The sequence below is a fragment of the Ambystoma mexicanum genome, chromosome 9, assembly GCF_040938575.1.
Source record: "Ambystoma mexicanum isolate Mex_15411 chromosome 9, UKY_AmexF1_1, whole genome shotgun sequence".
Taxonomy (NCBI): domain Eukaryota; kingdom Metazoa; phylum Chordata; class Amphibia; order Caudata; family Ambystomatidae; genus Ambystoma; species Ambystoma mexicanum.
Window position 1 is genome coordinate 855,495,442 of NC_090931.1, and position 15,135 is coordinate 855,510,576.

The 15,135-nt window shown below is 42.4% G+C and overlaps 1 protein-coding gene across 1 annotated transcript in view; it reads left to right on the top strand.

Moving 5' to 3' along the window:
- Window positions 1-15,135, top strand: part of SPAG16 (sperm associated antigen 16) — a 2,683,085-nt gene that overhangs the window by 1,796,237 nt on the left and 871,713 nt on the right. The window contains exon 14 of the mRNA XM_069615929.1: window positions 12,318-12,383. Within this exon, the coding sequence (XP_069472030.1) occupies window positions 12,318-12,383 (66 nt within the window). The remainder of the gene's footprint in view (window positions 1-12,317; window positions 12,384-15,135) is intronic.

Sequence of the window (15,135 nt, forward strand, 5' to 3'; positions counted from 1 at the left end):
TGCTGATTTTTACTCCGTTTTATACTCTGATCACGATGTTAAAACTAGGGAAGACACGTTCAGATATCTAGACTCTCTCGATCTCCCAACACTCACTGGAACCACGCAAAACATTTTAGATCAACCCATGAGGATTGAAGAACTAAACAAGGCCATAAAATCTTTAGATGGTGGCCGCGCCCCTGGCTCGGATGGTCTGACTGCCGAACTGTACAAGGAATTCCAAGGTGTATTGGCCCCACTGTTACTGAAAGTATGGGAGGAGGCCATGAATTGTGGTGTCCTTCCAGACTCAATGCGTGAGGCAATTATTACGGTCCTTTTGAAGCCACGTAGACCAGCACAGGAGATGGCGTCTTAAAGCCCCTCTCCCTAATCAATACCGATGCGAAAATCTTTGCTAAAGTACTGGCCACCAGGCTCCTTCCATACATGCCGATCCTGGTCCACCCTGATCAGGCCGGCTTCATATCAACTAGATCCACGGCTTTAAACCTTCGACGACTGTTCAATGTCCTAGCGCAGATAGACCCGGAGGGTAGGGCGGCCGTAGTGGCCCTCGATGCCGAAAAGGCCTTTGATTCCGTCTCCTGGACATACCTCTTCCTTGTACTTGAGAGGTTTGGACTTGGGCCGTATTTTATTAAATGCGTTTGGCTGCTGTATGCTAAACCATCCACCAAGGTCCTGACCAACAACACCCTGTCCCCTTCTTTCCATCTACACAGGGGGAATAGGCAGGGCTGCCCATTTTCCCCTATTTTGTTTGCCCTCACTATTGAACCAATGGCGGAATACATTCGTCAACACCACTCGCATAGAGGACTCAGGATGACTGGCCCTCCCCAGATCATATCTCTGTATGCGGACGATACCCTGTTGTATGTCCGGGAGCCACATGAGAATGTGCAACACATTATGGCTGACATACACAAGTTCTCGGAATACTCGGGATACAAAATCAATGTCCCCAAATCCGAAATCTTTCCTTTGACCCCTAATACGGGTGACCTATCTTGCATCACAGGGTTTAAGCCTGCCCCCATGCTGGTGAGATACCTGGGCATAATGGTGGCTAGAGATAGACAGCTGCTGCACTCACACAATCATGGTGAACTGCTTCTCACCCTTTCGACCAAGTTCCACCTATGGGCTAACCTCCCTCTGTCCTTATACGGCCGAGTGGCCCTACTTAAAATGGTTGTATTACCCAAACTCCTGTACCTCTTCAATAACATCCCGATATGGCCCGGTAAACCCTTTTTTGTCAAACTTAGGTTACTGGCATCTCCCTTTATTTGGAATGGTAAAACTGCTAGGTTGGGGTGGGATAAAATGGTGGAGCCATACTCACAAGGTGGTATTGCAGCCCCTGATTTTGAATTGTATTGCATAGCAGCACAGGCATAATTTGTAAAACATTGGTTTGGCCCCGAGGACACTGCCCCACACATTCTTCTCAAAAAGCACGCAGTCCGCCCTAAAGATATACGTTCGGTCCTTTTGAACCCCACCTATAGCAACAACTGCCCTTTTGACCCAGTATACGTCACTACACGGGCGTGGTCCAGGATTTATGAAATGATTGGCCTGGAAGTCCCCTATGACCCAGATATACCCCTCTGGAACTTCTCCAGTGTTTCCCCGACCTTCGACAGGGCCTTTCAGCGGACCTGGGACCCGAATAGACTCTTCAGGTTACGAGAAATGTTCCCTGATGGCACGTCTGTGAACTTGCAGATTTCACGGGGGCAGTTGGAGGGGGGTCAGCTTAAACGTCTCCAATACTATCGTATGAGAACCGCTTTTGCCACCAAATGGCCCTCCTTCCTGGTCGAACCCCAGGCACATGAGTGTGTCAGAGCCATGGTGACGACGGACGGTCATGGCAAAGGAATCTCGTCACTATACACCCTGGTGCAATCACACTCCCCCTCACGAAACACTATCAGAGAAACCTGGGAGCGGGATGTGGGTACTCAGATCGATGACGTGAGATGGGCCCGATATTGTCAACTCACCAAATCGGTCTCCATGAACTCTGGACTCCGACTGATCCAATTTAAAATACTGAACCAGCTACATTCCTCCCCGTCTAGACTGGCTAAGTTTGTGGAGGGTTGTACAGGGACATGTTTGAAATGCGGCGCTCCTGATGCTGGGGCATATCATATGTACTGGTCGTGCCCTGTTATCGCGAACTTTTGGCGAGAAGTGGCTGAGCTCCTTGAGGAGATAACGGCGATCCCAGCCACCCTATCCCCCCTAAAATACCTGCTTGGTGACATTGGGAAGGTGAAGGAGACCACGAGGAGACTATTTAACATCTCATGTATTATTGCCAAACGCTGCATCCTCAAATGCTGGAAATCCACTGCAGGGCCTACCCGATCCAATTTCCTGAAAGACTTGTGTATGGTGAACGATGACGAGGAACTCTTTGTTTTATCAGTCCCGACACCCTGTCGTCTTAAAGATATATGGTCTCTACTACGTTTGTATCTATGTGATTTGATGTCCGACTCCGATGTAATACCTACCCCGTCGCCTTAGGTGACGATACCTGTCTTACTGCCACTGATATATGCCACTGTCGATATTATACATATGCTATACTGTATTGTTTATGAGAACTCTCTTGCTGTGAATTGTTCCCCTCAATAAACAAAGTTGAAAAAAAAAAAGAAATGCTGTGCTAAAAGCATGCTTTGCACACACGGGCGGAATTTCACATGTTTTGGCAACCACGCTCTGCCATTCTGCCACGCTGTATAGAGTGAGCAGAATAGCCGAGTTGTGTGGAACTGCACATTTGACCAATTTCGGCCACAAGACACGCAGAGCTTATTCGGCTGGTGTTACCCACCACTAGTCAGTTGTGTATGAGGGTATTACCATATGGGGCCCTATTAAACAATCGTTGTGCCACTGCGGTGCCGTTTTGCAATGTATTTTTCTTATTTATAGTTGATTTGTAAGGAGCCATCTGTGAAATAGAGACACTTCATGGCACTAGCAGCTGGGAGGAGGGAGTGGAGAGTTTACTGTCAACGCCTTGTACCATTCAGGTCAGATAAGAACCAATGGGTGAAGGTGCTTAGGACAGCGAAGGTACCCACAGGAACCCACACAATGCATCAACGTCAGGGCCCTGGAAGTCTGCAGCAATGTCCTCAAGTCACAACAGAGCACCACAGTTATGTAAAGAGATGCAAGGGTCTAGTCCCACAGCAAACATATAAGTCGCCAGAAATAATCAACAAGACTGTAGACCAGGGGCGTTGCTAGGGGGGCTAAGGGGGCTGTAGCCCCTGATCTTTTGGTTGTAGCCCCGGATAGAATCTCAGGAGCTACAGCCAAAAGATTAGCTAGCCCCCAGTCCCAACAGTTCCGACATCAGCTTAGCCCCGGGACTTTTCCAGACCTAGCAACTCCCCTGCTGTAGACAGGTACACGCAAAGCCCGCCACTTCCCACGTTGGACTAGGCCTGCTCCCAGAAAATAACCTAGTCTGGGTGTAAACATGCTGGTGCAAAGTCTGTGCAATATGGCCACCGAGGCTGCTCAGTGGACTGTGCAAATATGTCTGATGGTGCACTTGAGTTCTGGGTATGCTGCTGCTCACTCGCCCTCGGCACTGATTGCAACACTGACCTTCTAAGAAGGCAAGCCACCCATTGAGTGATTGCTCAGTTCTTGAATATTCCCTATAACATCTATAACAAAATAGATGTGTATTGTTACAGTTTCAAGTGAATCAGAACACAATTCATCTAACTTATCTCATAATGCAAATAAACGAAACAATTCAGAACTATACATTCAATTAGTATCCCAAAACCCAGTCAGTTTAAGGCAATACAAATTTAATACACATACCACACAGACAAAGGACAAATCACAAAACCAACATACATCCCCACACACCTCCCCTTGAACTAGACTAACAAATATATATTCAATCTATAAATGCTCTAATCTACACTCAACCATACATATCATTGAAGAGTCCCCATAATTCCAGATAACTTTCTCCCCAATTTTGTCTTTGAAACATACATTTTTCAAAATTTGAAAGCGTTTGCTTGTAACCAGCCCTCTACAAGCGGCTTCTTTCTTGTTTTCCATACTCTCAGTTTTGTTTGGTTGCCACAAGAAGAGCTTTGTCAATCCAGCATCATGACTCACATGTAATATCACATCTACCCTTAGGTGACAGCAGAATCACTGCTGATGAGGTTCATGGGAATGAAACACCCCAGATTGTATTTAGTCTATCAAGCACATTTTTCCAAAGGTCAACCACTCTAGTGCAATTCCACAACATGTACAGTAATGAGCCTCTCTTTCTTTGACAGCCCCAACACAGATCAGTACCTATCATACCCAGCTCATTCATTCGTCTAATAGAGGCAACCTAAGACCCTTTGATGTGTATAACGCATATTTAAATCCACCTTCCAGAGACCCTCCCATTCTTTCGCTAATAAATTCCTACCAATCTCACCAATCCAGGTTTGCCTTAACTTCTCCCAGGAGTCAAGAAAAGGACCTTCCACTGGCATTGTTTTTAGAACGGTCAACACCATGCCAGGCAATGTATCAAATAGTTCAGAGAGCTTAGGCTTTTCCATCATTGGTGCATTTATCATCTGTTGTCTTTCTGATAGCAATTCCTCCAAAGCCCTGTATCTCCCAAGCTCCCTCTTGCCCAGACCATATTTCCCCAATAGCCCCATAAAGGGTATCATTCTCCCATCCCACCAAACATACACAATTTTTAAGATTCCTTTGTTAACCCACCTGCACCAAATCAACATCCTGTTGTCTATCTGTAACCCCGGGTTGTACCAGATAGATGCCTCGTTATACATAAACAGATTTTGTCCACACCCCAAAATCCACAATGTCAATCCAGTCTTTGTAGTAACAATAGTTTGTAGTTTTGCTGGTACGTTGGGCATTTTCCCAAAGCAATACAAACCACCTAAATGGTAAGTTAGTAGTCTGTCCTTTTCTATCAATACACAAAATGGCTCTGATCCCCTTTCCACCTTAAAGTAATAGGCCGATTTTTTCAACAAGAATCCTCTATGATAATTCTCAAGTATGGGGTAACCAAAACCTCCCTCCCGAATATTACGTGTCATGATGTAACGTGGAATTTTTGACCTCTTCCCCGTACCCCATAAGAATTCCTGAGATACTCTATCAATATGCTTAAGCAATTCTTTTAAAAATGTCAATGGTAGTGACTGTATAACATATAGTACCATAGGTAACAGCATCATTTTGATCATATTCACTTTTGCCCAAACATCTAAAGTAATACGCTCCCATGTACGAATGTCTCTTTGAAGCACCTCTATCATTTTACGGACCTTATAGTTTACAATTTTCTTCATGTCACAAATAAGGTGGATCCCCAAAGACTTCACGCTCAGTCATGCCCATTGAGAATTCCAATCAGCTAGTTCATTACATAGAGGGGTTTCCTTAACTGGGAAAACAACCGTTTTATCACAATTGATTTTATACCCTGAAAGTAATCCTACCTCCTCAATCATATGCTTCAAAAGTGTACCTCTCTCTTCTGGATTCACTAGAATTATGGTCATATTGTCTGCATAGGCAACACTTTAACATCCCTGTCTCCCACACTTAAACCCTGGAGGTCTGGTTTTTGCCTAATAAAAGCTATCAGTGCTTCCAATACTAAATCTAAGAGAAAGGGAGATAACGGGCAACCTTGCCTCGTACCTCTAAATAGCTGAAATGAGGATGATAACTCACCATTAACCCATATTCTAGCAATAACACCAGACTGTAATGCACTAACGGCATTTAGAAATAATGGCCCAAACCCCATTTTGAGTAGTGTATAATTCAAAAAGGTCCAATTCACTCGATCAAAAGCATTTTCAGCATCCAAGAATATTAATATCATTTTCCCAATATCAGCTTCCGGCAGACTCATAACTTCTATTAACATTCTAATGTTATCATACCCATGTCTCATCCTCATAAAACCCACTTGCGATTGATCAATTAATTCACCCATATGTTTACCCAATCGAAATAGCTAGAATCTTAGTAAATATGTTCACGTCAACATTGAGAAGTGAGATCGGACAATAATTGCTACATTTGGTGCTGTCCATCCCTGACTTAGGTATTAAACTAATTATTGCTTCCTTCATAGAGGGACATAGAGTCACATCTATTAAAATTTGATTATATAATTCACAGAGCTCTGGCACCAATTTGGAGCCAAAGGATCTGTAGAATTCTACCAGTAATCCATCCATACCTGCAGACTTTCCAATGGTGAGTTGACTTATTTCCATTACAATTTCAGTTTCAGGTACAGTAATCGGAGCATCCAGAAAATTCCTGCCTTCTTCAGATAAACAAGGGATACCTATTTTATCCAAAAAATGTACTAACTCTGATGCCTGCAGGAGAAGCTCCTATGAATAGAGGGAGGCATAGAATGAACGAAAGCACTCGCATATTTCCTTTTTTTTTATTGCCATTCCTCCCAATCCGTTATCTATCCTTTGAATATATGATCTCTCTGACAGGCGTTTTAATTTGTTCCCCCGATCCCCTTCCTCCCAATGCCTTTGTTTCATAAAGAACAAGCCCTTTTCAGCCTGCCTATTTAATTCTTCAGCGCTTCCTTAACTCTATCCATCTTTAATGTCTCCTCTCTATTCTTTAACAGGGCATATTTCCTTTTCAGACCACCACGTTCTTACTACATTTCCTTGAATTTTCCCTCCCCTGTTCCCTGTGCTCTGGAGGTCCAGTTCATTAACTGACCATGAATAGAAGCCTTAAGAGTTCCAAACTATCAGCCACCCCCTGTTATCCCTGAATTAATTAGTAATGAAGTTGTCTAAAGCCTCTGAAGCTCTTTCATCCTTATGTAGAAATGTTTTGAGTCCCCATCTAGAAAAGACAGACCGAATATTCCCAAGATGAAGTTTTAAGTTTACCATTGAATGATCAAAAAGACTATGTTCACTCATATTAGCTTCCATCACTTGCTCAACCAACCTGTCAGATAATAACAAATAATCAATCATAGCATAGGAGTCATGTACCGGGGAGAAACATTAGAAGCCTCTCTCCCCAGGATGCAAGGTCCTCCAGATATCAATTAGGTCGTAGGTGTCAGCAAATCCAAGAAAGTCTCCACTAGATCTTTGGCTTGTAAATCTGCATTCAGAAGATCTATCCTATGATCTAAGACACAATTTAAGTCTCCCCCTAGAATAATACAATCTCCATCCAGGTCTCGTAAAAGGTTGGTTAAGGTCCTGAAGAAAGAGACCCCTCCCGGACAGGGTCCACACACAGAGCCCAGTGTTATAAGTCTGCCCTCATATCTCATACCAAGCAGAATAATCTGACCCTTGCCATCCATTGTCACCTCCTCTATTATCATACCCAGTCCTTTACGAACTATGATCCCCACTCCTCTTGACTTAGAAGAATGGCAGTTCAGTAGGACTTTGGTGGATCTTGAATTATTTAGTAAACTCTCAGAGTGATCTATCCGGTGTGTTTCCTGCAAAAATACCACACCCGTCTTCTCTCTCCACAATCTAGATAGTATTTTCTTTCTTTTTTTCAGAAAGTTTAAGCCATTAACATTCCAAGTGGCTAACGTCAATAACCCCATTTTTGGAATGCTTACTGAATTTGTGCTTCCACTAGAATGCAAACATCACCCACCTATACTTCTTATATTTTACTCTTAACAATTGATCGGGAGATCTGCAATTTTTGAGTATTTTGATTCAACTTTGAGACCATCATATATCTTACTGTGACTGCCATTCATAGTTAAACTAGAGCATATTTCATTCTCGCTTCTTGAACACAAACAAATCACATAGACACAACAACATTTAGACACAGATACATCTCAAATGTAAATAGTCCAGTAACCAATGGAGTGCTTAAAAATGCAACTATCTACATAACATTTCCTAATCCAAACTATACCCCAGGATCCGTGCAAGCACTCTCTCCAGAGGCAGCAGCCTCAACTAACTTGATACATTAAATGGACCATTAATAGCCATGGCTTTGGAACCACAGGGATTATACCCTCAGAATTAGCAAACTTGCCTTGAGAAAGACCCTCAGGGGTTGAAACACGTGTCGGTTGACCAACACCCACAAGTCAATGTGTCTAGAACTTTATTTTCAACCTAAATAAAACCCACATGTAATAACTACAGCGGATATGCTTGAGATCCTTCCTAAAATAAGGATCCACATACTTGCCCAGCAAGATAACCAGGACGCCTTTTCTTACTAAGAATCTTGTCTAAGGGTGCCTCACCCGTTGGTCCCGCCCAATGTGTACACCATCAAGGTTAATGTATCAGAAAAATCAACAAGTATGCATCTGTCACGTTACACCATGCTGTCACCCTCTTCCTTACCAATAGTTCTATCTATATAACAACATAACAGAAGCACAAAATAATTGTCCAAAGAGGAGTAAAGGAATAAGGGACACAAAGAAACAGACATTGCATTTTGATATAACAAAACGGTCTTTCCTTATAATATTTCCACCATTGCTGCCACATTCTTTTTATACATTCACTGTTACCCTGCGTCCTAAACTGCAGCCTCCTCATGTGCCGGTATCAATGAGGCTCACGGATGTCATTGCACCTCAAATGAATATGTAATTCACTGTGCCACGACTGTTCAAGAAAGTCACGCATTTTGCAAGCTTCTTCATCAGTTCCAATACCATTGCACTAGCGATTGCGGCTCTTCACCCAATCCTAGCAATGTCTTTATTCCCAACCGTTGCTTTGACTTCCATATCCATTTATAGTTACTTCTGATAAATTATATAACCAGACTGTATACATCTTCCCCACCCACACCACTACTCCCAAGCAGCGATTAGATGTCAATAAGGAAGACCCACGTGTGCCCGCCTCTTGCCGTTTCTCTCATGTTCGGTTTTATAGCTCACGATGAGTTGAATCTATTTGGAACTCTCTCCTCAAACATTTGTCGCAAGAAAACTTGTGTACTAGTCAATGCGAAGTTGAAAACCGGCATTGCAACATTTACTCACTCAACTCGCTGCATGCAGATTCGCCATGAACAAGCAGCGTGTGCTGTACACTGATCATAGTGTCTGCCCGTTACCACATCAATAAACTGGCTACAGCAGACATCCGCTTCCCCCCTCAGGCCTCCGAGAAGCTCCTCCGGTAACTCGTCCTCATCTGCAGCAATACAATCTCCGACCATCACGTTCACAAAATGGATCATGCCCAGCCATGATGCCAGATGCACATCACAGCGCAAACACATGCAGAGCACAACAAGGTGCTTATATCTAATCCAAAGCATCGCATGTCGCTAAATTAAATAGCAATTGAAAATAAAAACCGTGGAAACCGTGTATGCCAATGGCTATCCCGTGTCCAACCACACAAGAAATATTAAAATAAGAAAAGTTAAAAAGATAAAATGTAAACATAAGTAAAAAGTTAAATGGCAGATGTGTTGCTCAAGAAAACAACGGTCTCTTTTTGTTTGGAAGCACATTCTTCAATTAGACACATTCTTCAATTAGACATGTCCTCCATTGGCTCAATATCAAGGTCAGACAGAAATGCCTCACCACTCCTCTAGTCAGAAAATGAGTGAATACGGCCTTCCAAAATAACACGAAGTATGGCTGGGTACAGCATGTAGTATTTCAGCCTTTTGCTCTTTGCTTTTTCTTTTGCCATGTTGAAGGCTTTCCTTTTCTCCAACACATTCTTGCTCAGGTCACTAAAGGTCATATTTCTGTTTCCTCCCCATGATAGGTCAGCAATTTCACCTGATTTCTTGAGAATCATCTCCTTGGTAGGAAATCTCCGAAATTTAACAATAAAAGGCCTTGGTCGCTGGCCCAGTGCAGGCTTCTTTCCCAAATATCTGTGATCTCTTTCTATTTCCAAGGTATTTTTAGGTCCAAATTGAACATTTAAATTAGTGTCTTTTCCAAGAAGGCCATATGATTGCCCTTCTCTGCATTCTCTGGAAATCCAGCAACTCTTATGTTGTTCCTTCTGCCAAAATTCTCTTGCTCACACAGTTTGAGGGTACATTTTTCATTTTGAATTTGTAAGTACCTTACTTGGTTAGCCCGTCTTAAGATTTTATCATCTAAAGTGTTCCGATATTCCTCCACTGCTATTACTTTTGCCATAAGCTCCATGTGTCTTCTGCATTGATCAACTTAGTTTTAATTTCAGCAATATCCACAGTCACGTTAGTCAGAAGGTCAAGCAGTTTATCATCTCTTCTTTCAAAACTACCCTCTCCTTTTTGCCTCTTTGCAGGTTGGGATGCTTCAGCTGGACCAGGATCAGTCATTGTAGTAGGTAGCATAGTATAGCAGGGCACAGGAGCACAGCCTTCAAGCTGCCATCCCTGGTGCTGGCAGTTCTAGAACCGACAGAACTTTTAAATCACAAAATTGGCATCTGTAGATTTTTTCTTTGGTGAAAAAAGTGGAACGCCAACTGTGGCACTTTCACCTGTGGTGTTCGACAGCCTGCAACTTGCCCTAATACAGACTTGTGATCCTCCTGACTAAGCCCCAAAGGAGTAAGAGTGGACACTGCAGCACTGGTAGCAGTGTAACAGCAATCCATCATTTCTGTGGGGATAAGAAAGAAGGGTGGTGTTGTGACAAATTGCACATGCACATGCTCAAACTGCATGCGCAACAATGCAAACGCATGCACATTTGTAGTTTATTGTAATTAAGCGTAGGGAGATTTTTTTCTGATGACTTCTGGGCCAAATGAAGGATCAGAAAGAGGAGGAACAGCCTCTAATGATAGCAGGTAATTGACATTGATTCATGTAGCTACCTTTGTATTCTATGGCTCCTGATTGGTTTTCATCTTTTCAACCCGTTCCGATTGCTGTCCCACATGCTCGTTACTGTCGAGGAGACTGTGCTGAATACAAGCTCTCTTGCTGCTGTTTGTTTTACCACTATGTTGAAGGTTTATCATCTTTTCAACTTGAATTTGAGCCCGTGTCTCATAAACCGTCAATAATAAGGGACGCTAGCTCTTTTAGTGTTCAGGAGCAACATTTAAAAAGCTTTTAAAGTAAATTAAATGGGTAACTTTGTAGTTGTCTGAGTAAACTATGCTTTTACATTTCATAAATATACATGGCATTATCATTTTATGAGCAAAGCGAGTTATGCATAATACATATTGTGTTGGTAAAGTAGAAAAGGGTATGAAGATCTGTAAGCGGTGCTAAACAAAATATGTATTGCAAAGATTTGTTTTTTTCAAAACTGCCGAAAATAGTAGCAAGAAAATCCATGGCTTTAAAATGTCCAGCGATTTTATATGTTCGCTCATATTGTGTAGAAATAATGAAAAACATATCTGGTCTTATTTGCTGGGGGGGGAGGTTATGGGTGAAGCTGTCACACTAGGTCTAAGGGTTGAAGCTTGTGTAGTAACTGTTCCTCCCCAGAGTCGCCTCCAGTAGAGATGGAGGGGGGAGGGAGGGTGCAAACACCAATAGAATATAGGAAGATCTGAAATAGTCATGGGGTGGGCGTATTGGCAGAGGAAGTGGGATCTGCACAGTGCAAGTCAAAAGTGACCCTGGATCTCATTTATGGGTCGCAACTGGGACCCCTGTTTTCTGTGCTTACCATTGTGCTCCCGGCATTACACCTCATGATGGGATACCATCTGAGTCTCCTGCACCCACTGGCATGGAGAGTCAAACACTTTCTCACGCCACCCTCATCCTGCAGCAACTGGCAAGGCAGAGGTGACCAAGCATTCTTTGATGCTATGGGCATCCATGAAAAGTGAACTTGAACCATCGGTGTACTTCATTGCCACTCACATTGGAGCTCTTTCTGTACCATTTTTTAATTCCTTGTTAGTTGCATCCTTACTGTAGTATTTTCCTTTCGACTTTTTTTTTAACTTCTTTTGTGCCAAATGCCATTTGATTTGTACACGGGGGTCAAAAGGGTAAAACGAATGCAATAATTATCTTCCATTGTGACTTTGGTAGATGTTGGTTGAAATCATCATGACCAGGATCAGTATGGGATAGTCTGGTTTTCCAGCCAGGTTTGACTGTGTGAAAGTCTCAAAGCACATACCTCAACTCATGGCGCCCAAAATGCCAATGTTCCACACAGAATGCTGCTCACGCTATGCACTGCAAGCTAGACTGCTGTGTATTGAACAGATTCAGTGAACCCTTTCCATTGCTCGTTTCAGGGGCTGTGCGCTCAGACATTCTATGGACACCTGCACTCCTGCAACCATGCCACCTTCAACATCAAGGTAAGTGCCTCTTTCATTTCCCACCTTCCAATGATCTGATCTTTAGATGGTGATTGGTCGAGCCTCTGTATTAGTTCAGGCAGAAAGTCAGAGACAAATAAAGAACAGCAATTTAATAGAAAGGCCTTAAGGAATATCCCAGGATTACAAATCAATGCATACGGCACTAGAAGGGCGACAGGAAGGATATCTTAGCGGTGGTTGTCATAGTGTACAATTGCCGGCAGAACCAGCAGACTTGCAGGAGTCTTCTGATTTTGCAGGTAGCGGATTGAGACTTGGGAATTTCAATTCTACTCCTAGCTCCCAGACTTCTTGGTCCCAGAACATGATATGGCAGTTGCTCAGGAGTCTCCTGTCTCTGAATTCTTGTCTATTTTCCTCCTAAATGAGCTGCCTCTATATCAGGGCTTGATGATCCCTCGATGACACCATGTGTGACAGGGGGCTTCAAGAACACGGCAACTCTCAAAGTGAGATCAAGGGATTTATTTTAAGACGTTTAATTTAAGACTTTAAAAGGAGCTCACAAAGGGCCTTTCCTCTCTTTCTTTTTAGTGCAAGGCCATTCCCTCCCTAGCCTAGGTGTCCGTCAATCCTCTAATGGTCTCTAGAGATTGGTAACACCTACTATCTAAGATCCTGTAGAGCTGCTCTGAGTGGCCTAACGGAAAATACCTTATTTTTCTCTCTCTCTTGGAGCAATCAAGGTGGACCCTAATCTATGTACTGCTATGGACCCTAATCTATGTACTGCTGATGTTACAATGTATAGGCAGGTGCCTTTCGGACACTCTGGCCCCAAACGGTCTCTACCTTCCACTCCTCGCCCTGATGTCCTATTCTGCCTTTCCCTTTTTTTACTACTCTTCTTTCAACTGCTCCTCCCACCATCTCACCTTGCTCTCCCTCACACTCCTTCTGTCCCTCTGTGATGAATCAACTTCCGGGGCACCAGTGGTGCAGGGATGAATATCGGCTTCTAAACCATCAATCAGCCCCACACCTCTAGCACACTAGTACACTAGTAGTGATCTGAACAGATTGGAATCACAAGTAAATTATAAACCTCCCAGATAAAACCACTATAATACGTCTAGGGAAGACCATGAGAAATCAATCTCGGCTAACTTGGGTTTGTCAAGGGAAAAGAATTATCTGCCAAGAAACTTTTAAATATCTAAGATACCACTTTTCAGGTAATGGTTCTGTTGCGATTATGAAAAGACAGCTAGGGGTTAAAGCTGACATGTTACGGAGACAGATGTGCAAAATTGACAGCAAACTTGGTAGATTCAGCGCGATTCCGTTGAAACAATTTTACACAATGTCGTGTATCCCTAAATTGGTATACGGCTTGGAATTTTATGAGCTTGACAATATTAGTTTTATGAAAAAACTGGAAACTGTAATATGGAAAGGTGTCTTATATTTCATTCCGAAGAATACACCGATAGAAGTAATCAGATACAAATTTGGTCTACAATCGTTGAGATCTGTTATTATCTGGAAAAAAATGTTGTTGTGGAGTAAATGTCTGGTCAACGATTCTAAATCATTATACAAAATAGCTGGGAAAGACCCATCCAATGATTTTTGTATGAAACTGAATGTGTATATTGATGGTATTTTGGGGAAAGCAGGCATTTCGCCAGAGATGTTATCAACCAATCCTTTAAAAGTGAAACACATACTGAAATGTAATGACTGGCAAACTCTTAATGCAGTTGCACAATCCAAAACTGTGAGTCAAGCCTATTTGTGCTGGAAATTTAAACCTCTGTTGGAATTCTACTTGGAAAAATACCCTTCACGAAAATTTAGAAACTCTTTTATGAGATTCCGCTTCAACATCCTTAAAGCAAATCATGTCTTGAAAAGATGGAATATGCTAAAAGATGCTTGGGGCTGGTGTAGGTTTTGCAAGAAAGAAAGTGTGGAAGAAACCCTCATGCACCTTATCTTGCTGTGCCCAGCTTTATTGAAAGAACGTATTTTATACTTCGAGCAATTTATTGTACATCTACACTCTGTTAATACGGAAATGTTGTGGTTTCAGATACGACACAACAGTTCCACGGTCTTGAAAATAAGAATTATTTCCTTTTTAAAGAACTTTTGTTTTTTGGAATGAAATGTTTAGTACGAGATCTTAAAACCTTAGTTATCTGCATATACGATTTTAGATGAATTGTGATGATAATGAAATGTTTTTGATTTTAAAATGCTTTTTATGTTGTATATTGTGTTTTTTTTTAATCTTGTGATTCTACTTTTTTAAAGGTTTATACAAACTGTCAATCTGGAAAAATGAATACCCTTCATTTGGATGATAGACTTATCTTGATGGCCGAAGGCCAACTGTTTTATGCACAGAATTATAGAAATACAGACTGCTATGCTTGACCAACAAGCGGCCATTTTAAACGTAGCAAGAATCACCATTTTGCTTGTTAACCATTGCTCATTGCTTTCTGTCCAAACTGCTTTGCAGCTTGCAATTCTTGCGAATTCTGCTTACTCTGCTCAACTGTTAACATTGTTGTCTGAATATGAAAGGGCAAGGCCGCGGGACTGAGGAGTTCGTTTAAACTCCTCATGAGCTGCCCAGAAAGGAATGCCCACGCTCCCTCTCTGTAGCCTTGAGGGAGAGCTGCAGGGCATTTAATCATTTCACAGCTGCGAGCCAGTCTCGTACTGTGATAGAATATGTTAGAATAAACCAGCTAAAGGCTTGAATTATGTTCTTCTT